At 46.0% G+C, this 21,893-nt stretch overlaps 3 protein-coding genes across 3 annotated transcripts in view; 2 read left to right on the forward strand and 1 right to left on the reverse strand.

The window, feature by feature from the left end:
* Positions 1-4,615, reverse strand: part of WWP2 (WW domain containing E3 ubiquitin protein ligase 2) — a 54,462-nt gene extending 49,847 nt beyond the window's left edge. The window contains exons 1-2 of the mRNA XM_040409614.1: positions 4,560-4,615; positions 388-459 (exon numbers count right to left, since the gene is read on the reverse strand). Coding sequence (XP_040265548.1) covers positions 388-448 — 61 coding nt within the window. The 5' untranslated portion in view covers positions 449-459; positions 4,560-4,615. The remainder of the gene's footprint in view (positions 1-387; positions 460-4,559) is intronic.
* A 76-nt stretch (positions 4,616-4,691) lies between these two features.
* On the forward strand, positions 4,692-5,898 carry C10H18orf21 (chromosome 10 C18orf21 homolog). The gene has a single exon (XM_040409529.1). It carries the CDS (start codon positions 4,903-4,905, stop codon positions 5,548-5,550), a length of 648 nt encoding a protein of 215 aa, XP_040265463.1. The 5' UTR covers positions 4,692-4,902; the 3' UTR covers positions 5,551-5,898.
* A 5,500-nt stretch (positions 5,899-11,398) lies between these two features.
* Positions 11,399-21,599, forward strand: NOB1 (NIN1 (RPN12) binding protein 1 homolog). The gene is made up of 9 exons (XM_040410168.1): positions 11,399-11,495; positions 11,568-11,700; positions 15,819-15,952; positions 16,182-16,253; positions 18,103-18,243; positions 18,406-18,675; positions 19,642-19,739; positions 20,094-20,238; positions 20,848-21,599. The coding sequence occupies exons 1-9, from the start codon at positions 11,427-11,429 to the stop codon at positions 21,115-21,117; spliced, it is 1,332 nt and encodes a 443-aa protein (XP_040266102.1). The 5' UTR covers positions 11,399-11,426; the 3' UTR covers positions 21,118-21,599.
* The last annotated feature ends 294 nt before the right edge of the window (positions 21,600-21,893 follow it).

Genomic DNA, 21,893 nt, shown 5'->3' on the forward strand with positions numbered 1-21,893 from the left:
ACCGTTCAGTACTCGTATGTGGGAAAAGGAGCCACCTGCTTTTTAGGAGCTCAGGTAAGCTACTAGTAATGTATCTTTAACAAATGTGTTGATAATAGCAACTAGCAGAATTGTAAATGCAGCTCTAGAGTATATTACAGATTGTAACACAGCCAGAACTATCCTCAAGTCATACAACTAAAGTCTCCAATTCTGCCTGGGTGTAAGGCAGGGGCTATTCTGCAGCACCAGTTTCCTGTTTTTTTCCCCCAGTATACTGTAGTGTCTTGTTGCGAGGCATACTGGTTGAACCTGGCCAGGTTTATGGGCCATGATGAACTGCAACGTGCCAACCTATAATACCGCACTGGAGCCGACACGGCATAGCACAGTAAATTAAACCCTTACCTTTCAGATTAAGGTGCAATTTCTGTCCATCATTCGCCTGTTCTAATCCTGCAGACGCCATCTTCCAACTTCCTGCAAGATAAAAAAAATATCTTTTATAGTATTTCTAAGAGGAAGAAACCCATACAATGCGCACTCAGACAATGACTCATCAGACCACATCTGCCGTCATGAACTCTGAGACGCCGGCGAATCACTTTATACTGGGGGGAAATGATCCAAACCCGAGAGGAAGGTGGAGGGGTTCTCCCTGGTACTAGATTTACTAAATCTCACTAGTTACACCTTTAAGTCGAGGCACAGAACTAAATAATGGAGGAAGAGAGGCTACAATATGATGACACACAGAAAATATATCAGCCGGCACTCCGTATATATGGCGAGCGGAGCGCGCGTTCCATCAATCCAAGAACAAAGACGACCGGCACTCGCTGTATTGAATGCAATTTTATCTTTTTAATTCCCACATGGAGCAACAAATGACGCGTTTCGACTCAACACGAGTCTTTGTCAAACGCGTCATTTGTTCCTCCATGTGGGAATTAAAAAGATAAAACTGCATTCAATACAGCGAGCGCCGCTCGTCTTTGTTCTTCTGCAGACTGTGACTCAATCTTAGTGGCTTTCACTGAGAAACATGGCGTGACACGGAAAAGGTGTGTGTGGGTGTGACTGCAAGTAACTTACAGAAAACGGGATAAAAGATGCAGCGGATAATCCCACTCAGACATCCAGGAAGCTGAGGTATAAGGAGCTGTTTGCAGAGGTCAGAGGCATAACCTGAAGCTTATGAACCCCAATGCAAAATTTGTAACAAGATTATGGTATCTTCTTAGGGCTCATGCACACGGCCGTTGCCCAGCCATGCCCGTATGGCAGCCTGCACCGGATGTGTGCACCCCGCATCACTTGAACGGCTCTGCAATCCGGAAGGTCCGGTGCGGAACGGAGGCACGGAACCCCACGGAAGCACTACGGAGTGGGGCTTATCTCCGTGCCTCTGCCCGGCAAAAAAATTGAATGTTCTATTTTTTTGTGATGCGGATGGATCACGGACCCATTAAAGTAAAATGGGTTTGGATCTATCTGCGGAATCCGCACGGATGTTGCTCATGCACTTTACATATCACTAGTCAGACCACACATGGAGTACTGTGTACAGTTCTGGGCTCCTGTGAACAAGGCAGACATAGCAGAGCTGGAGAGGGTCCAGAGGAGGGCAACTAAAGTAATAACTGGAATGGGGCAACTACAGTACCCTGAAAGATTATCAAAATTAGAGTTTTTTACTTTTAAAAGAAGACGACTGAGGGGAGATCTAATAACTATGTATAAATATATCAGGGGTCAGTACAGAGATCTATGCCATCATCTATTTATCACCAGGACTGTGACGAGGGGACATCCTCTGCGTCTGGAGGAAAGAAGGTTTGTACACAAACATAGAAGAAGATTCTTTACGGTAAGAGCAGTGAGACTATGGAACTCTCTGCCTGAGGAGGTGGTGATGGTGAGTTCACTATAAGAGTTCAGGAGGGGCCTGGATGTATTTCTGGAGCGTAATAATATTACAGGTTATAGCTACTAGTGAGGGGTCGTTGATCCAGGGAGTTATTCTGATGCCTGATAGGAGTCGGGAAGGAATTTTTTCCCCCTAAAGTGAGGAAAATTGTCTTCTACCTCACAGTTTTTTTTTTTGCCTTCTTCTGAATCAACTTGCAGGAGAACAGGCCGAACTGGATGGACAAATGTCTTTTTTTCAGCCTTATAAACTGTTACTATGTTAATTCTTGTTGGCGCACAACTCAGGGGACACTATTGCATTTTTAACCCCTTAGTGATATAATTAATTTTAGCTCTAAGGACCAGTAATATTTCCCACTTTGTGTTCCGGCAGTCATAACTTTTTAATTTTCTCCTCTAAATATTTTTTTTAATTTGCGGGATTAGTTGTAGATTTTTTTTGGAATCATTTTGGGGTATATATAGCGTATCAAATAACTTATAATTTTATTTTTAGGGGGAAAGATAAAAAAAAATGCTATTTTTACATTATTTTGGGAAATTATATTTACCGTGTTCACTGTGTGGCATAAATAATATAACTTTATTATGTCGGTCACTACAATGATGATAATGTCAAACTTTTATATATTTTTTTAAATTATTTTTCCGTTCCTCCTGCAGGCTATCATCTCCCAACTGCTCCCTCTTCTCCTCCAGACTGAAAGGGAGGGGGCGGCTGCTTTAGCTGCTCATATCTCTGGATAGGTAGCAGCTAAAGACAGGTATTGTTTGAAAGCTGACAATTCAATCTTTCGAACAGTACTAGAATCATAGCAATATCTTCAGTACATAAGAAGATAGCGCTGTTAGAAATTGGGATGCAGTGAACGCAGCTGAGAATGAAAGGTTTTACCGTGTTTATCCCAGACTTGATTTCCAACAGTGATATCTCCTGCTTATATTGTGCTAATGCCGTCATTTTGGTCTTGTATGAAAGCCTGAAATGCCAGCTTTCAAACAAGACCCATGTATCTAGCTGAAAAATAGCAACACCGCCATGTATCAGGAGGTATGAGACGCTAAAGCTAGCCCTATCCCCCCCCCTTTCTGCCTGAGCTGTGCTCAGGCAGAACACTTAAAGAGGTTGTCCGGGTTCAGAGCTGAACCCGGACATACCCTTATTTTCACCCAGGCAGCCCCCCTGAGGCTAGCATCAGAGCATCTCATGCTCCGATGCTCTCCTTTGCCCTGTGCTAAATCGCGCAGGGCACAGGCTTTTCTGTTTACAATAACACACTGCCGGGCAGAAACTTCCGCCCCACAGTGTGTTCGGTGACGTCACCGGCTCTGATGGGCGGGCGTTTTACTGGCTAGAGCAGCGCTAAATCCCGCCCATCAGTGCCGGTGACGTCACCGGGCTTTCTGGAAGCCCCAGTACGTCACCGGACCTCCAAAAAATGCCTTTGCCTTGCGCGATTTAGCGCAGGCTAAAGGAGAGCATCAGAGAATGAACTGCTTCGATGCTCAAGTCAGGGGGGCTGCCGGAGTGAAAATGGAGGTATGTCCGAGTTCAGCTCTGAACCCGGACAACCCCTTTAAGTGCTTTTCCCACAGCCCCGGCTGGCCTCAGGGAAAACCGTTAGGTGGTTAAAGGGGTTCTCTAGCTGAAAACATAAATGACCTATCCTCAGGACTGGCCATCAGTATTAGATTGTGGGGGTCTGACACCCGGCACCCTTATTGATCAGCTGTTTCTGGCTGCCGGTAACCATACAGTGTATGGAGCACTGTGCAGTTACCAGCGCCATAGCAGCCCAAAACATCTGATTGGGGAGGGTGTCAGACCCCCACTAATCTGATACTGACCCTTCCTGAGGATGGGTCACCAATGTCTTCAGCCAGAGAACTCCTTTAAAGAAAAGGACACCTATAGACTCCAACTCACACAGTGCAGTTGACTACATACCGGCCTGATAGACAGCAAAAGGACACTTGTTTGGCCTCCGTCAGGGCCTGTGGATAGGACTGACATGTACTGCAGTGAACGCACCCTTATAGGACCTCTGCAGTACACCGTAGTGGTAGAGGGATGAGTGGCGGACGTCGGCCATATCTACCTATAGAGGGGATATCATCGGGGGGGGGAGGTGTCCCCACAGTATCCTTCTGCAGAATCAAACCGCTATATAAAGCAGGCCCTGCCTTCAGGGTCCTTATGTTCAATGTCTTCTCTGTGGCCAGGTGTGAACTATGACCACAAGTCATTGGAGAAGATTTAGCAAAAATGGTGCCACCAATGAGATTGAGCCTCTCATTGTCCAGCGAAGCACTGAAAAATGAAAGGTGGAATCTGATTGGTTGCTATGGGAAACTAAGTCTGTTTTCCTTTACACCGGTTTTGATAAATCAGCCCCATTGCCTGCACTAATGGACTCCTGCAGTCCCACTAACCTGAGTGAAGCCCAGGCTGTAGAACTACAGCTCCCAGCAATCCTTTTAATGATCTGCCTGCTGGGACTTTGGCAAATTAATGGGTTGCCCGAGCCCTGGCCCCCACTGTACGGACAATTCCCCCCATTCTCGTGAACCCCCTTTCCCTCTCTATTTTCTCACTGTGCCCCCCTTCAATTCGCCATAAATCCCCCGTCAGTCTGTGTTGACATTACCTGTCTTCCCTACTTCCGCCTCCTGCACGTTCGATCATGTGACCATCGCCTTTGTCAGCTGACCCGGAAGTGAGTGTGACAGCGCACCGGAAGTACAGCCGCTGGTCGGTACTTCGGCGCGGCCATGTTGAGCGTGGCGGAAGTTCCTGTCCTCTCTAGCAGTTTTCTCTTTTGCACCCGCGCGGTTCCGTCACTGTTTAGCGCCTGCATTCCAGTGTGGCGGACGTCACCTGCAGCCACGTCTTCCCAAGTGGTCATACAGACTGAGACTCGGACCGGAAGTCCCGCCAGTCACGTGACCTGCTGCCCGACACGTGCGAGAGCCAGTCTGAACTGAAAGGCTATGGCGGCGGCGTTTCTTAGAAAAGCGGCCATTGCCGTGAAGGACACGTGTCCCGGGCTGTCCCGGCACCTTATGTCACTGTACCCCTTGCCCGCAAGGAGCAAAAGCAATGAAGAAGAAACGTGTCCATTTTGTTTTCAGATCCGGCTGCCCGGTAATCACAAGGTTCGCCTGAAGCCAAAAATGAGAATAACCCCTCAGATTGACAATCTGCTCAAAAAAGAGGGCAGGTGCCACAGGCTTAATCTGAAGCAAACCAGGCTGCTTAGGAAATACAGATCCAGCAGGAGTTACCTGGTGGTCACGTGCAACACCTGCAACATGGTGTCCAAATATCCGGGCGAGAGCAGGGTGGTCACCGCAAACCGCCCCGGCACGCCCAAGGCCAAGAGCGATTCAGTGTCCCCTCATTTAAGAAAGGCTGGGCTGAATCAAAAAGTCAACCTGTCCTACAGCGAAGAGAAGCGGCGCCCTAAAAACCGGACCCCCAGGTTGTGCGCCTCCGCCTCGGCTTCACCCGTCACCGCTGCAAGGTCCTCCAAGAAGGGCAAATTCCATTTTTCAAGGTTAAAAATGATGCTGAGTCAAGAGGAAAAGGAACCAAATATAAAGCAAAATTTGCTGAATTTCCTCACCTCTCTTTCCTGATGCTGCGGATCGAAAAATAGCAATACCGCCAAGACCCGATCGCTCGCTCCGCTATTCCGCGAATAGGGATGTTTCCGCGTTTGATGGATTGTTAAATATCGCATTGACTGTCATACGCACGATAGAAGATATAGGATTTGACTAAAAATGACATAATTGATATACATTTTTTCAAAAAAGGTTTACTCAAAGGTATAAACGGTATAAATACGTTTCTAATTACTTAAAGGGGTTCTCCTGTGAAAAATATTCTGCAGTTTGCAAACCGGCCCCTGGATCTGAAGACTTTTGCAATTGTCTGTAATTAAAAATGTATTCTAGCTACTGAGTAGGGTTGAGCGAGCCCGGACTTTGCGAGTTCGGGGACCCGAACCCGGACTGTTTCACTGAAGTTCGGGTGATTTTTATTATTTTCCGTTATAATGGCGAATAATAAGACAGAATGCTAAATAAAGTGGACATTGAGGGGTTAAAAATAATATTAAAAAAACTAACCTCATCCACTTGATCGCGCACGGTGACATCACAGCAGGTCCTGCTGAATGAAGATTCTCTCTTCATTCGGTGATGTCACTGCACTCGCCACGTGGTGAGCACGGTGACGTCACCACAGGTCCTTTTTTTTTTTCAGATCCTGAAGAAAGAAGATGAGCGCGATCAAGTGGATGAGGAAATTTTTTTTAGATTTTTTTTTAACCCCTCAATGTCCATTTTATTTAGCATTCTGTCTTAAGAATGCTATTATTTTCCGTTATAACGGAAAATAATAAAGTGAAGTTCGGGTCCCCGTTGACTTTAATGGGGTTCGGGTTGCTCATCCCTACTACTGAGTTATTCAATAAAACGTATCTGTATTGACTTGAATGATCATCATGACAATATACAAGCAGTACCGGTTGTAATGCAGCTACATGCATATTAAATTTTGTCTATATTACTCCAGATGTATTGTATTGTATGTGTTATCACCTGTCAAATTATCATACCATTGTGACATGATGTTGGAATGAAAAATGACAAAAACCAATAAAGATTATATTTAAAAAAAAAAAAAAGTATCTGTATAGCGCCACCTGCTGTTTGGTCTTTTTCTTATTTCTTTGTCCGGCTCACTGAGAAGGCCGCACATGCTCAGTTTCATTCAGTGTTCAGCAGGAAGATGTGTCCCACGGCGCAAAAAAAAACATCCAATGGTTCAGTTCAGATTCCAGAGATTTATTTAGCAAGTGGTACAACGCGTTTCGGGGACAATAGTCGCCTTCATCGGGTACAGACTGCTTGTATGCAACCAGTCCGTACCTGATGAAGGGGGCCATTGTCCCCAAAATGTGTTGTACCACTTGCTAAATAAATCTCTGGAATCCGAACCATTGGAAGGTTTTTTGCGCCTTGGGACACATCTTCCTGCTGATCTACTTGCTTTCTGGGGGACTCCAGGCATCCCTGACCAGAAGTACCCGCATCCTTGGCTGCATACCGTCCACTGTATGGATCCTGTTTTTACAGTGTTCACTGTCTGCTAAAAATGGCGATGACCTTATTTTGTAGGTCAATACGATTACGACGATATCAAGTTTATATAGTTTTTATGTCTTACTCCATGTTCTGGCAGCCATGACTTTGTTTTGCATTTCTATCCAAGGTGCTGTGTGAGGGCTTGTTTTTTTGCGGGGTGAACTGTAGTTTTGAAACACCCTCTAGACATGGGCCATACGGGTACGGTGCAGTCGGCAATGAGTTCCGGACAAATGCCGTACGTGTGCGGCTAACTGATCAGACAGGCGCAGAAATTGTATCAACTCAATCAGCGGCAGGAGCCCCTAAAAAATACACTGCTCAAAAAAATAAAGGGAACACTTAAACAACACAATGTAACTCCAAGTCAATCACACTTCTGTGAAATCAAACTGTCCACTTAGGAAGCAACACTGAGTGACAATCAATTTCACATGCTGTTGTGCAAATAGGCTAGACAACAGGTGGAAATTATAGGCAATTAGCAAGACACCCCCAATAAAGGAGTGGTTCTGCAGGTGGTGACCACAGACCACTTCTCAGTTCCTATGCTTCCTGGCTGAAGTTTTGGTCACTTTTGAATGCTGGCGGTGCTTTCACTCTAGTGGTAGCATGAGACGGAGTCTACAACCCACACAAGTGGCTCAGGTAGTGCAGCTTATCCAGGATGGCACATCAATGCGAGCTGTGGCAAGAAGGTTTACTGTGTCTGTCAGCGTAGTGTCCAGAGCATGGAGGCGCTACCAGGAGACAGGCCAGTACATCAGGAGACGTGGAGGAGGCCATTGGAGGACAACAACCCAGCAGCAGGACCGCTACCTCCGCCTTTGTGCAAGGAGGAACAGGAGGAGCACTGCCAGAGCCCTGCAAAATGACCTCCAGCAGGCCACAAATGTGCATGTGTCTGCTCAAACGGTCAGAAACAGACTCCATGAGGGTGATATGAGGGCCCGATGTCCACAGGTGGGGGTTGTGCTTACAGCCCAACACCGTGCAGGACGTTTGGCATTTGCCAGAGAACACCAAGATTGGCAAATTCGCCACTGGCGCCCTGTGCTCTTCACAGATGAAAGCAGGTTCACACTGAGCAGACGTGACAGAGTCTGGAGACGCCGTGGAGAACGTTCTGCTACCTGCAGCATCCTCCAGCATGACCGGTTTGGCATTGGGTCAGTAATGGTGTGGGGTGGCATTTCTTTGGAGGGCCGCACAGCCCTCCATGTGCTCGCCAGAGGTAGCCTGACTGCCATTAGGTACTGAGATGAGATCCTCAGACCCCTTGTGAGACCATATGCTGGTGCGGTTGGCCCTGGATTCCTCCTAATGCAAGACAATGCTAGACCTCATATGGCTGGAGTGTGTCAGCAGTTCCTGCAAGACGAAGGCATTGATGCTATGGACTGGCCCGCCCGTTCCCCAGACCTGAATCCAATTGAGCACATCTGGGACATCATGTCTCGCTCTATCCACCAACGTCACGTTGCACCACAGACTGTCCAGGAGTTGGCAGATGCTTTAGTCCAGGTCTGGGAGGAGATCCCTCAGGAGACCGTCCGCCACCTCATCAGGAGCATGCACAGGCGTTGTAGGGAGGTCATACAGGCACGTGGAGGCCACACACACTACTGAGCCTCATTCTGACTTGTTTTAAGGACATTACATCAAAGTTGGATCAGCCTGTAGTGTGTTTTTCCACTTTAATTTTGAGGGTGACTCCAAATCCAGACCTTCATGGGTTGAAAAATTTGATTTCCATTTTTTTATTTTTGTGTGATTTTGTTGTCAGCACATTCAACTATGTAAAGAACAAAGTATTTCAGAAGAATATTTAATTAATTCAGATCTAGGATGTGTTATTTTTGTGTTCCCTTTATTTTTTTGAGCAGTGTATATAAAAACGCTGTGCCGAAACAGCCATTTTTGCTTCGCAAAAACCATAGTATTGAGTGATCAAAAGGTACTGTGTACCCCAAAATTGTACCAATAAAAGCGTCACCTTGTCCCGCAAAGAAGGGAACCCCACGTGGGACCGCTGGCAGAGGGATACCCTGGCCGGGTAAATGCTGTAAAAAAAAAAATGCATGATTTTTTTCTTTTTTAAAATAGTATTTTCAGCTTTAGCATTCCTAGGTTTTATCAATTTGATGAAAATTTGGGTGACCACCAATGTGGCTGTCATTTTATCTGCAAGAAAAAGGGGTCAGTCAGCACATCCCAATGGGCAGGTGCATGCCGCCATGGCTAGAAACACAAAGAAAAAACCACAACGCAGCAGCGCTCTGCAAACACAAATAACGTACAATAATGCCATAGTTATAGAAAGTATTCTGGTGCTAATGCTACGCTTATTTTGTAAATTTGAGATTCTTGGCAAATACATTTTTGTATAAAAGTATTTGGGCCTGTCAGCCGGCGTCAAGGCAATCTCTATAAGACTGGAACCTAACGCTAAATACTACCTGTTATGTGCCATACTGGCCAGAGTGGACCTAGCATGCATGTGGAACCTGTATTTTATGGCGGCCCGTATGGCACGTAACAGGTAGTATTTAGTGTTAGATTCGCGTCTTATAGAGATTGCCTTGACGCTGGCAGACGGGCCCAACTAATTTTGTACAAAATGTATTTGCCAAGAATATCAAATTTACAAAATAAGCGTAGCATTAGCACCAGATGACTTTCTATAACTATGGCATGATTGTACATTATTTGTGTTTGCAGAGTGCATTGTGGTTTTTTTTTTCTCCGTGTCATTATATCTGCCACTGGGATTGTCACCTAGCTTCCCATTGGAGGTTAGCAGGAGGCAGTAGCGCTCACTGTCTTCACCGTGGTACTGGCAGACTGACATCCACGAACGTCCCGCTGTGTTGTGTGAACAAGGCTGGACACGGCAATGGGACAGTGGGCATCACAGGGAAAGATGTGTGGTGCGTTAGGAAATCCCATGTACAGGGCGATCACCTTGTGGGCACAAGGCAGAATGCCAGTGTAGACGCGAGATGTAAGGATCTGCTGCCATCTGATACTAATGTTTCTGTAGTAAAGGAAACATTGGTAGGAAAGCTGGGTAATTCACACCGGTGCCCTCCTGGAGGGTCAAATCACTCATAGGAAGAAATTCTGTAATATAGGTTATTTTAAGGCCTCATGCACACAGCCGTGTCCATTTTGGGGTCCACAAAACACAGACACTGCCCGTGTGCACCCTGCATTTTCCCATTCCCGCACTATTGTAGAAATGCCTGTTCTTGTCTGCAGACACGTTTATACGCGCCGTGTACTGTCCGCATCTTGTTGCATCTGCTGCACAAAAAATGCGGATCTGATGCAAGAAAAAAATACAGTTGGGTGCATGAGGCCTAAAGCGTTTTTTTGGGAATTGGATGTTGATGGCCTATGGTCCGGATAGGTCATCAATATCGGGTTGGTGGGGGGTTCCAACACCCATCATCCCTACTGATCTACTGTGTGGGGGATGGGAGCTGAGCTGTAGTATGTCGGTGCCAGAGGCTGCCCAGTGCATGGTGCCTTCCATCACTAGATAGTTTTCATTGGGGATATGGGGTCGGACCCTCACTCATCTGATATTGATGACCTGTCAACCACTACTTTCTGTTGGTCGATCACATAAAATCCCAATAAAATGCATTTAAGTTTGTGGGTGTAACGTGAAAAAAATGTGGAAAGGTTGAAGGGGTGTGAATACTTTTTCAAGGCACCGTAGCTGCATACAAGCGCAGGGCTATATGTGGCAGCCTCAGAGGGTTGAGTGCAACTCGCCGTGCAAAGGGGGCAACGCAGGCCCCAGTTCTAGTGATTGAATATTAAATATTCCCGAGTCATTTGACCCTGATTCCGTGAAAAAACATGACACGCCATACTTGACAGATGCAGGTGTGATGATGTTCACAATGCCTGGCCCTGTCAATCAGAGGGCGCGGCAGCTGCCTCTAGGAGCAACGGTAACGCCCCTGTTGCTCCAAGATGCTAATTTGCATATATTAAAACATAATTTTTCTCAGCAATGCGGGCGCGTATGAACATGGGGCCAACACAGCTGCCAAGTGCACATGTAACAGGTCAGCCAGTGTCATAGGGACAAATCTGCTGACAGATGGACTTTAATAATGATTATATTAATAATGGAATCTGAAATAATGACTATATTAATAATAATAATGGAAATGAACGTCCTGTGTTCTCTATAATGATGATGGTTTATTCCCAGACTCATCGCAGCCTGCAGTACCCTCTTGTGGTCTGCAGGTGGCGGCAACACACAGCAAGTGGGTAAAAGCGGTGAGCGCTTGCTGATTGGCTGAACCGCGTGGCAATCAGAAAAAAAAAAACCAAAAAACATGGCGTCCTCCAAGGTGTCGCACGTAGTGGCGGATTCCGGAGCGTTCCTGAGAAATGCCGCATTACAGGTGAGGGGAACGGAGCATGGAGGGGCCGGTACCGCGTCTGTATGCTCTGACTAATGCTCAATGTGTCTGCAGGAGATCGGGGCTCACATCTACACCGTGCGGGACGTGGTGAACGAGATCCGGGACAAGCCGACCAGGAGGCGCCTGGCTGTGCTGCCCTACGAGCTCCTGTTCAGGGAGCCCAAGGCGGAGAGCATCCAGCTGGGTAAGGAGACTGCTGAGGCACTACAGGTCCCAGGATGCCTGATAGGCCAGTGACGTCACAACTGTCGCATTAAAGGGGGGGGGGGGGAAGGTCCCTTTTTAATTTTAGATTTTTTTTATTTATGTCTAAGTCTATTCTGGGCGCCTCCCTAGCATTGCGGGTGACCCTAGGGAGGCTCATCCCTGTCACCGCCTGCTCCCTGATGACACCGGATGTTTTCATCCGCAAACGGGGAGAAGCAGCTGTGGCCGTGCGAGGAGCGAGATAAGTATATTCAGTGCGAGGGGCCCGGCATATGTCTAGGTCTACACGACCGCATGTGTCGCGCGACAGACGGGGCACAACCACGCTGCAACATTTGTAATGATAGTCTATGGTGTCGCGACGCGACAGTCGTAGAAAAATCCATCTCGCAGCGCGACACCATAGACCAGGGATGCCCAACCTGCGGCCCTCCAGCTGTTGCAAAACTACAACTCCCAGCATGCCCGGACAGCCTACAGCTATCAGCCCACAGCAGGGCATGATGGGAGTTGTAGTTTTGCAACAGCTGGAGGGCCCCAGGTTGAGCATCCTTGCCATAGACTATCATTATGAAAATGTCGTGTGTAGACCTAGCCTAAGGGCCCATGTGTGTGCCCGCCACGTCTGTATTGCGGCCCGCAGACAGCGGGTCTGCAATATACGGGCACCGACCTTGTGTGTCCCACACCTTTTATCTGTGTCTAAACTTTCAGTGCACCGGTTATTGACTGTTAGAGTTTATTTGGTGCAATCGTTTGTCCAGATAATTTGACCGCGGTACATGACGTGTCCTGTTGGCAATTGTATCGCACTTTTGGTGATTTTTTTTAAAGTCGATTCAAACTAAAAAAAAAACATATGTATCCAAAAATGATACCAATAAAAACGTCAACTCTTCTCGCTGATGATCGGCAAAAAAAGTTTTAAGAATATGGCTTTCAGAAAATGGAGACGCAAAACCATCTTTATTTTTTTTTCTTCAAAAATGCTTTTATTGTGTAAAACTGAAATAAATAAATAAAAAATAGACACATTGGGTTATCGCTGCGTCCGTAATGACCTGCTCTATAAAAATAACACATGATCTGTCCTGGCGGGTGAACACCGTAAAAAAAAAACTGTGCCAGAACAGCCATTTTTTGGTTAGCTTGCCTCACAAAAAACGTAGATCAAAAATTATATGTACCCCAAAATAGTACTAATAAAATTGTCACCTTATCCCGTAGTTTCCTAATTGGGGGTCACTTTTTGGAAGTTTCTACTGTAGGGGTGCATCAGGGGGGCTTCAAATGCAACATAGTAACTTTAAATTATCCCAGTGAAATCCGCCCTCCAAAAGCCATTCGTTGCTCCTTCCCTTCTGCGCCATGCCGTGTGCCCGTACAACAGTTTACAACCAGTTTCTGTAAGCTGCAGAATGTTGTAATACATGTTGTGTTTTGTTTGGCCGTTAACCCTTTTTGTGTTACAGTTAAAAATGGATTAAAATGGAAAATCTGCAAAAAAAAAAGTGAAATATTGAAATTTCACCTCCATTTTCTTAATTCCTGTGGAACACGTAAAGGGTTAACAAAGTTTGTAAAATCAGTTTTGAATACCTTGAGGGGTGTAATTTCTAAAATGGGGTGGTTTCTACTATGTAAGCCCCACAAAGTGACTTATCAGAACTGAACTGGTCCTTAAAAAAAAAACAAAAAGTGGGTTTTGGAAATTTTCTTAAATTTGAAGATTTGCTTCTAAAATTCTTACGTCAAAATGATGCAAACATAAAGTAGACATATTGGGAATGTAAAGTAATAACTAATGAGGCAGCACTACCTGCCTTTGGGCTCATGCACACGACCGCGGGTCCGCAATACACGGGCACCGGCCGTGTGCACCCCACAAAACGGATGCGGACCCATTCACTTGAATGGGCCGCAATCCGGGAGGTGCGGTGCGGAATGGAAGCACTATGGAGTGCTTCCCTGGTGTTTCTGTCCGTGCCTCCTCACCGCAAAAAAATGGAACATGTTCTAGTTTTATTTTATTTTTTATTTTTTTTACGGTGCGGACGGATCACGGACCCATTCAAGTTGAATAGGTTTCAATCCGTCCCGGCCGACGCACGAATGTTGACTGTGCATTGGGGACTGCAAATTGCAGTCCGCAATGCGCGGAACGGCCGCACAACGGCCGCGTGCATGAGCCCTTAAAAACAGAGAAATTCAAATTTTGAAAATTTCTGTAAATTTTAGATTTTAAAAAAAATAAAGGTAAAACATTTTGACTCAACATGAAGTACAATGTGTCACGAGAAAACAATCTCAGAGTGGCTTGGATAAGTGAAAGCGTTCCGGAGTTATTGCCACATAAAGTGACACATGTCAGATTTACAAAAATCAGCCTGGGATTTAAGGTGAAAAGTGGCTCGGTACTGAAGGGGTTAATAACACAGTAACTTTATTTTGTGGATCGGTATGATTATGATGATGCCAAATTTATCTAGTTTTTATTATTTTATAATACTTGCATAATAAAAACACCATTTTTTATTTTGTGTCGCTGCGTTCCAAGACCGAGGAGTATTTTTACGGTGTGAGGGCGAATATATTAGATATACTTCTCCAGTGATTATCATGAGAGAGGTCGATTCTTTTTTTTTTTACCCTTAGGGCTTGTTCACACGAACGTATGAGTTCCGTTTCCATATTGCATATGCAATACACGGACACCGTTCCGTGTGAATTCCGCATCACTGAATTCACTCCCACTCACTTCAATGGGTCCGCAAATCCAGAGATGCGGAACGCTACGGAAGCACTACGGAGTGCTTCCATGGGGTTCCGTTCCGTACTTTCATTCCGCAAAAAGATAGAACTTTCTCTATCTTTTTGCGGACCCATTCAAGTTGAATGGGTCTGGATCCATCCCGGAGCCTGCACGAACGTTCTCCGTGCATTGGGGACCGCAAATTGCGGTGCCCAATGCACGGAACAGAACACATACGTTCGTGTGAACAAACCCTTAGGCTGGGTTCACACTTGAGCGTTTTACAGCGCGTTCAAACGCGCTGTAAAACGCTCAACACATGAAAACCAATGCTTCCCTATGGCCCTGGTTCTCACTTGAGCGTTTTACAGCGCTGAAAAACGCGCTGTAAAACGCCCTACGCTCAAACAAGTACTTGAGCTTCTTTGGGGCGTTTTACAGCGCGTTTGTGGCCATAGGACATTGCAGTCAATCACACAAACGCGCGTCAAACGCGCGTTTACTATTGCAAAAAACGCGCATAAAAAACGCGCGTCAAAAACGCGCGTTAAACGCACATATCAAAGACGCTCAGGTCTGAACCCAGCATTATACTGCAGGCTGTCAGCTCCCCCACTGACTCTCCCTCCTCCTTCAGGCTGGCTGAGATCACAGCCAGCCAAAGGGGGGGGGGGGACGACGACTTGTTTAACCCTTCATATCTCGGGCTCTGTTGAAGATAGAGATATGGGCCTGGGCTTGTTTGAAACACTAGAATCTCAGAATTATCTCCTCTATATCAGGAAATATAGATCTGGAGTGATAGCAGTTGAAAGCTGCTTTTTCATGTTTAGCTGATGTCACTCCTGACCCAAATTATAAAGGCTATGGGGGTCACTTACGAACAAATATACGTCACTTTTTAGCGTATATCTGTCGCAAGTTGCGGCGCAAAGGTTATTTGCTGTGCCTCTACATAACTTAGGCGGATGAACTGCCAGTGCAGGAGGGACGAAAACCGACATCGTCTTCATAAGTGTCCTGCTATATCTCTTGATGTAGAATGGATAATGCTGCGGTTCTGGTCTTGTTTTAAAGATTAGATTGCCAGGCCCATATCGCTATCTTCTACAGAGCCGAGGTGTAAAGGCTTAAAGCGGCCACACCCTTCACCCTGCCGCCCAAGCGTTAGGGAGTTTAAGGGGGTCTCCGCCATGTTGACATGCCCTGATAGTTTTATATATTTTTTAGAAACGCTGGCTGACGACCACTATGGTTACAGCGGTGCATGCGGCCTCCGTATGGAGGTTGCTACAGTGGGGGTCATTCCTCAGCTGCCTGGTAATCACATCTTTCTTCTATAGTGACAGACTTCTCTAAGAAGACCGGGGATTATGTCAGCCTCTCAGCCACTGACATCAAGGTCCTTGCTCTCACCTATCAGCTTGAAGTTGAACATGTTGGCACAGAACATATCAGAAAGGAGCCGCCACAGAAGGTAGGTGACTATCTGACTCGAACAACACAAAATAAAAATTCCTGTAGAAACTGAAATTTTGTAAAAATTTGAGCCAAATTTTATATCGATGAATGATACACTGTCTAGTGCTTGGTGCGTGGATGACATCTGTGTCATGCTCCTCCCCTTAAGGCCCTGTGGAAGGATTCATACAGTGTATACATGTTACAGGTCCTATGATTAAGATGTGTTTTTTGTTTTTCCCCAGATCTCTGTTAGCTCCACAGCTCAACACCCGGAGGCTCCACTCAATGTGGCTGGTTTCCATTTCCCCTCCAAGGTAAACAATGTTTGCATGAGTTTTGTGTAGTAAAATAGACGGGATTATCTGGATATGGATGGAAGGAAATCCTTCTATTTCCATGCACTTATATATCGTCTGACATATCAGACGTTAGGAATGTGCGCAGTAGGACCCCAATGGATTGCGCTCCTATCTGTCTCAGGTAGGTTATCCGGCCAGTGGCTGCAAATCAGGCCAATATGAGCCAGAGGTTGGTCATACATGTAAGGGCTCATGCACACAACCGTATGTATTTTGCGGTCCGCTAAAAAATACGCATGTGCATTCCGTATTTTGTGGAATGGAAAAGCCGGCCTCTAATAGAACAGTCCTATCCTTGTCCGTAATGCGAACAATAATAGGACACGTTCTATTCTTTTGCAGAATGGAAATGGAATGCACGTTTTGCGGACCTGTTGAAATTAATGTTTCTGCATACGGTTCGGGAAAAAAAGGAAACGGACACGGAAAGAAAATATGTTTGTGTGCATGAGTCCTTAGGTAAATGTAATTTTGCGGGACTGGTTGAGCAGCTAATGTGTGTGGTTGTGACCTGACCTGTCAAGGGAAAGAGAGATCGGGCTGATGGATTTTAATATGGCTGGCTCACAGTAATTTGCATATATCTTTACTAATTCATATAGATAATACAACACAATAAAAAACAACAAATAGAAAAAAAACAAAAGTTCATACACCCTCTATATGATCATGACCCCTTTTAAATGTGGAGCTCTCGCATATATAAAATTCATATAAAAATTCACAGTTTCCTTGTCTCTTAGTTCATCTCTTTGGTGTGCAATTATTATCAATTAATATTTAGCAATTTTATCTTTTCTTTGATGCAATTGGTAAATATTAATTCGATACTAAAAATTGCACACCAAAGAGATGAAGTAAAAGACAAAGAAACAGTTTTTTAAGATAACTTTTATATGAATTTTATATATGCGAGAGCTCCGCATTTAAAGGGACCGTGATCATATAGAGGGTGTATGAAATAGTTTTTGATTTTTGTTTTTTATTGTGTTGTATTATGTATATGAATTAGTAAAGATATATGCAAATTACTGTGACATTTTTATTTTTTGTTTTTTTTATCAATTTTTTTTTTATGATAAAATCAGAGGAAAGGGGCATTTCTTTTTTACTTGAAACTTAATTTTTTATTTTTTTTATTAACACTTTTTTTTTAACTTTATTTCTGTCCCACTCTGGGACTTCAACTTTTGAGGGTCTGGTCCCCTCTGCAATGCATTACAATACATCTGTATTGTAATGCATTGCCGGTTAGTGTATGACTCGGTGTATTACACTAACAGGTTGCCTAGGAGACGGGCCTGAGGCTGGATCTCCTCGGCCCTCATGAAAGGCTTCGGGCAGCCTGTGCATGGCATCGGGCTACCTTGTCACTCATCAGGCCCCCGCCACAGCAGCCACAACACCCCGATGGGCTCCCTCATCCGCCGCAAACCTCTTCTATGCCGCGGTCAGCTTTTACAGCGATGCTGGCGGATACAGCAGGGGCCCGGCTATCAGGGACTGCCGGACCCCTGCAGTGATCGGGGGCGGTCACCTCTCCGGTCACTTTTCACCATGACGTACTATTACGTCATATGTCGTTTTATGCTCATAATACCGGGGGCCACTGAGGGGGGGCGTTCATAATACTGGAGGGGCACTAATGGGGTATTAATCATAATAGTGGCACTATGGGGGGATTTGATGCCCAGGGGGCACTATGGGGGACATTATGTATACAGAGGGCACTGCAGGGGTTGGGATAAAAATGCCAATTCATCCATTTTTTTTCATGAACGTAGAGTGATTTCTGCATTTTCAGTCCACAGGTAAAAAAGACGACTCGTTGAAGCCAGCGGTGACGGGGGAGACTGAAGACTCCACAGAGAACAAAGAGTACAATTCTTTTTCCTTCTGGAGAAGCCCCCTGCCGAACATCGAGGATGATTTGCTGGAATTAATGGTATATATGGCATATTCCCCGACCACAGCATGAGCCCAGCTGAGCAGCCTTATCCTACTTCTTGAGGGTTTTATAATAATAGCGGTCGGGGTTCTCCGCTCGGAGGTCTCGATCTCCTGTATGCACCCTGTAAATAACACTATACCCGTTTTTACCCTGCAGAATGCCCAGTCCGTGTCTGTGACTACAAGCCCAGAGGAGGCTCCTGTGTCTGTGCTGGGCCATATAGCAGATACATTTGTCAATGCTGAGGAGGAAGGCGAAGAGGACAACGCAGATGATGGTGGTGGTGAAGAAGAGGAGGAGGAGGAGGATGATGGGGGAGGCTGGATAACGCCCAGTAACATCAGACAAATCCAGCAGGATATGGGCAGTCGGGAGGCTCCAGTGAATGTGGTGGTCGGCTGCGTGTGTACAGACTTTGCCATGCAGGTATTACAGCAGAATGGTCCACGTCCAGTCCATCAGTTAAAAGGTTTCTCTGGGCTTTTAATACTCGGGATAGGTCATCAATATTAGATCGTCGGGGCTCCAACACCCCCTGCTGATCGGCTGTATAAAGGGAACGCCGTCTCCCTTCTCCCTTCCTGCTTGCCATAGAAATAGCAGCAGCGAGCAGGAACAGAGACCGGAGACGGCGCGGGGGTGCCGGATGTCGGACCCCTGCCGATCTGATATTGGTGACCTATCCTGAGGGTAAAAGCCTGGAGAACCCTTTTAATTACCAGTTGTGCTGTTGTCGCCAATGGTTCTTGTTCCTAGAATAAAACTACTTTAGGTTGTATTGGGCAGATGCTGTTGATATTAACAAAATCCACTGATAATCGCTGAGATAAGCGGTGTCGGATGCCCCTTCGCATCTCTCTCCAGTTAGTACAGATGTAACATTTCAGTCAAAAACTGACATTTTAAAGGGGTTGTCAGTTAGTTATTTTTATTGATGCCCTACCCTCAGGATAGGTCATCAGTATCAGATCGGTGGGGGTCCTGCAGCTATTTGAAGAGAAGGCCAGCGAGGCCTTCCCCTTCATTGTTTACCAGCTCGCTGTCCCAACTGCAGCGGCGAGCAGGTGGAATTACAAGAAGCCGCCCCATTCCTAAGTGTATAAGAATGAGCCGTCCCATTGAAATGAATGGGACGGCTTAGGTGTAATCACACCGGCAAGCAAGTAAACAATGAAGGGAAGCCGCGCTGGCACGGCGGGCTGCCTTCTCTTCGACCAGCTGATCAGCAGGCATTCTGGGTGTCCTGACCCTGCAGATCTGATAACCTCAGGATAGGTTATCAATTAAAATAACTTGGACAACCCCTTTAAAATGTAACCTTTGGTTCCTACGACCCTCACTGATGACCCTGACCCGTGGCATGTCATTCTCACTCTGTTTTCTTGTCCTCAGAACGTACTCATACAGATGGGGCTGCACGTGCTCTCCGTGGACGGTATGCTGATCCGCCAGACCAGAAACTACGTTCTGCGCTGTCATGGCTGCTTCAAGTGAGTGGAGGCTATCCTGGTAGGATTGAATATTGCTTTGGCTTTGTTAACGTGTGCAGTACGGCCTTTTGGCATGCTTGCTCTGTACAGACTTCGTGTCTGCCACCGTTATGCAATGCTGCAGGGAAACGTGTGCATAGTGTTCTTTCCCAGCATTATCGCCAGGGGGCTTACATAAATGGTGTACAGACTACACTGCATGGGCAGCATTGGCGAACTCCCCGTATACCACATGTGTCTGGGATGGTATAAATAGTTGAGAATTGCAGGGTACCCTATTAGTCTTGGCACCTGGGATTTCAGGTGGTCGGTCGGTGACCCAGTTGCATCCATTGAACAGCTCTTCTCTTTCAGGACTACAGCCGATGTGACCAAGATGTTCTGTCCCAGCTGTGGGAATAAGACTCTGAAGAAGATTGCCGTGTCTGTAAATGAAGATGGCAGCCTCCATATGCACTTCTCCCGAAACCCCAAAGTTTTCAATACTCGTGGGATGCGGGTAAGACATTATAGAATATGCTTGAGCTGATATCAGAGCTAACATTCGGCAAAGGAAAGCGTTTTGCGGTGTTGCCCATATGACGGTAGCTTCCAGTGCAGCTCTTATTATACTACTATATAAAAGCATGGCTATGCTGCTTTTGGCACTTGTATAGTTGCATTTGTATATTCTCCCTTCATTGAGCACAATTCTTCACTCACTTGTGGCGATCACAAGGCATCTGAGATGTGCTGTTTTATAGTGAATTTGTTATCTTTGTGCACTTTTTTCACAATGATTGGCCACCTTTTTATTTTTTAACTATTGCTATTTCAAGAGTGACCACTAGGTGGCAGTCATCCCCTTTTAGCTGCCCATACTTCTGAAATGTATGCATATAGAATTTCGCTTTCGTTTTGGAGTAAAACATTTGGCTTGGGGGCTACATGACGTCTTTAGCCACAGCACAAGATCAGTGTAGTAAAAGTGAATGGGGTCACGTTGCACCCCGGAAGTTCCTGTGATTGTACAGCTGCTAGGAATCCGACTTTGTAGCTCCAACCTTCTAGCAGGCAGGACGTGGTAATGCTAATACATGCTGACCATGTCTTCGTTGTCTTCTTGCAGTACTCCTTGCCAGCCCCACAAGGTGGCAAGCATGCATCAAATCCACATTTAGTCTGTGATCAACAATTCCCCCAGCAGCGTCTCTCCAGAAAGGCCAGATCCAAAACGGACGTCTTTAACCCTGATTACATTGCTGGAGCCTCGCCCTTTGCAGAAAATGACATATACAGCCGTGCTGCTAATTTGAACATCAGAGATGGAGCAATAGGAGCCGGGCGAAGGCGGGTGAACCCTAATGCACCCCGAAAAAAAGGAGTAAAGAAGAGATGAGTTCTGTAATTGCGGGGTAGGGCAGAATGATGGATCTGAGGACATTTATTTATAATGTGCCTTAAGTTGGCCTGGCCTTGTAGAGGAATGGGTGTGATATATGGACTGGCAATTACATTACAAGTATAGTCATCACCTAGTGGACATGACTGGATTTGTAGCGATGGCTACGCTGCTAAACAAACATTAGTGTTCTGGCCTGTTCCCTTTTAAAATGTAACTGCACATTCACAAAACTTTTGGTATGCAAAACCTTTTGATGGGTTGGGTCCAGCGCTGAGACCCCCACTGATCACTTAAACACCGGGGCAGAAGCGCTTAAAGGGGTATTCCCGTTTTGCTATTTTCAGCATCAGTTGACCGGAAACAACACGTTCTCAATCGCTAATAGTGATTGCCCCATTTTCCTGCGGTCCATCGCTGTCAGTTGACATTTTCCACTGTTGTTGTACCCTGGCCCGATGACATGGCGTGCACATGTAGACATAACATCATCAATGTCCTCACTTCTAAAGGGCGCTGCCCTGCCCATTCCCCATGTAGACTTGATGGCAGCAATGATGCTATGGATTTAGGGTAGGTTCTTTTTCCGGTAGGGCTTCAAGCAGGCTTGTATCTGGGAGGGGAAGGAGAAGCGGAGACCTGATGCCACAGACACTCCCTGTGAGTCTTGTGCTGGGATGTGGGTCGCAAGCTCTCGGGACTTCATCATCTGACGGCAGTAAAGTTGAATGCTGGTGTTTCTGTTTTTTTTGTTTGCGTAAGCGGAAAACCCC

This window comes from Bufo bufo, chromosome 10 (assembly GCF_905171765.1).
Source record: "Bufo bufo chromosome 10, aBufBuf1.1, whole genome shotgun sequence".
NCBI lineage: Eukaryota > Metazoa > Chordata > Amphibia > Anura > Bufonidae > Bufo > Bufo bufo.

What these genes read in the sequence shown, in the direction of transcription:
- C10H18orf21 (XM_040409529.1), top strand. Translation starts at nt 4,903, where the DNA reads ATGGCGGCGGCGTTTCTTAGAAAAGCGGCCATTGCCGTGAAGGACACG.
- NOB1 (XM_040410168.1), top strand. Translation starts at nt 11,427, where the DNA reads ATGGCGTCCTCCAAGGTGTCGCACGTAGTGGCGGATTCCGGAGCGTTC. An exon ending in GGCGGAGAGCATCCAGCTGG is followed by an intron (nt 11,701 to 15,818) that starts GTAAGGAGACTG and finishes TTTCTTCTATAG; the next exon opens with TGACAGACTTCTCTAAGAAG. An exon ending in ATGATTTGCTGGAATTAATG is followed by an intron (nt 18,244 to 18,405) that starts GTATATATGGCA and finishes TTTACCCTGCAG; the next exon opens with AATGCCCAGTCCGTGTCTGT.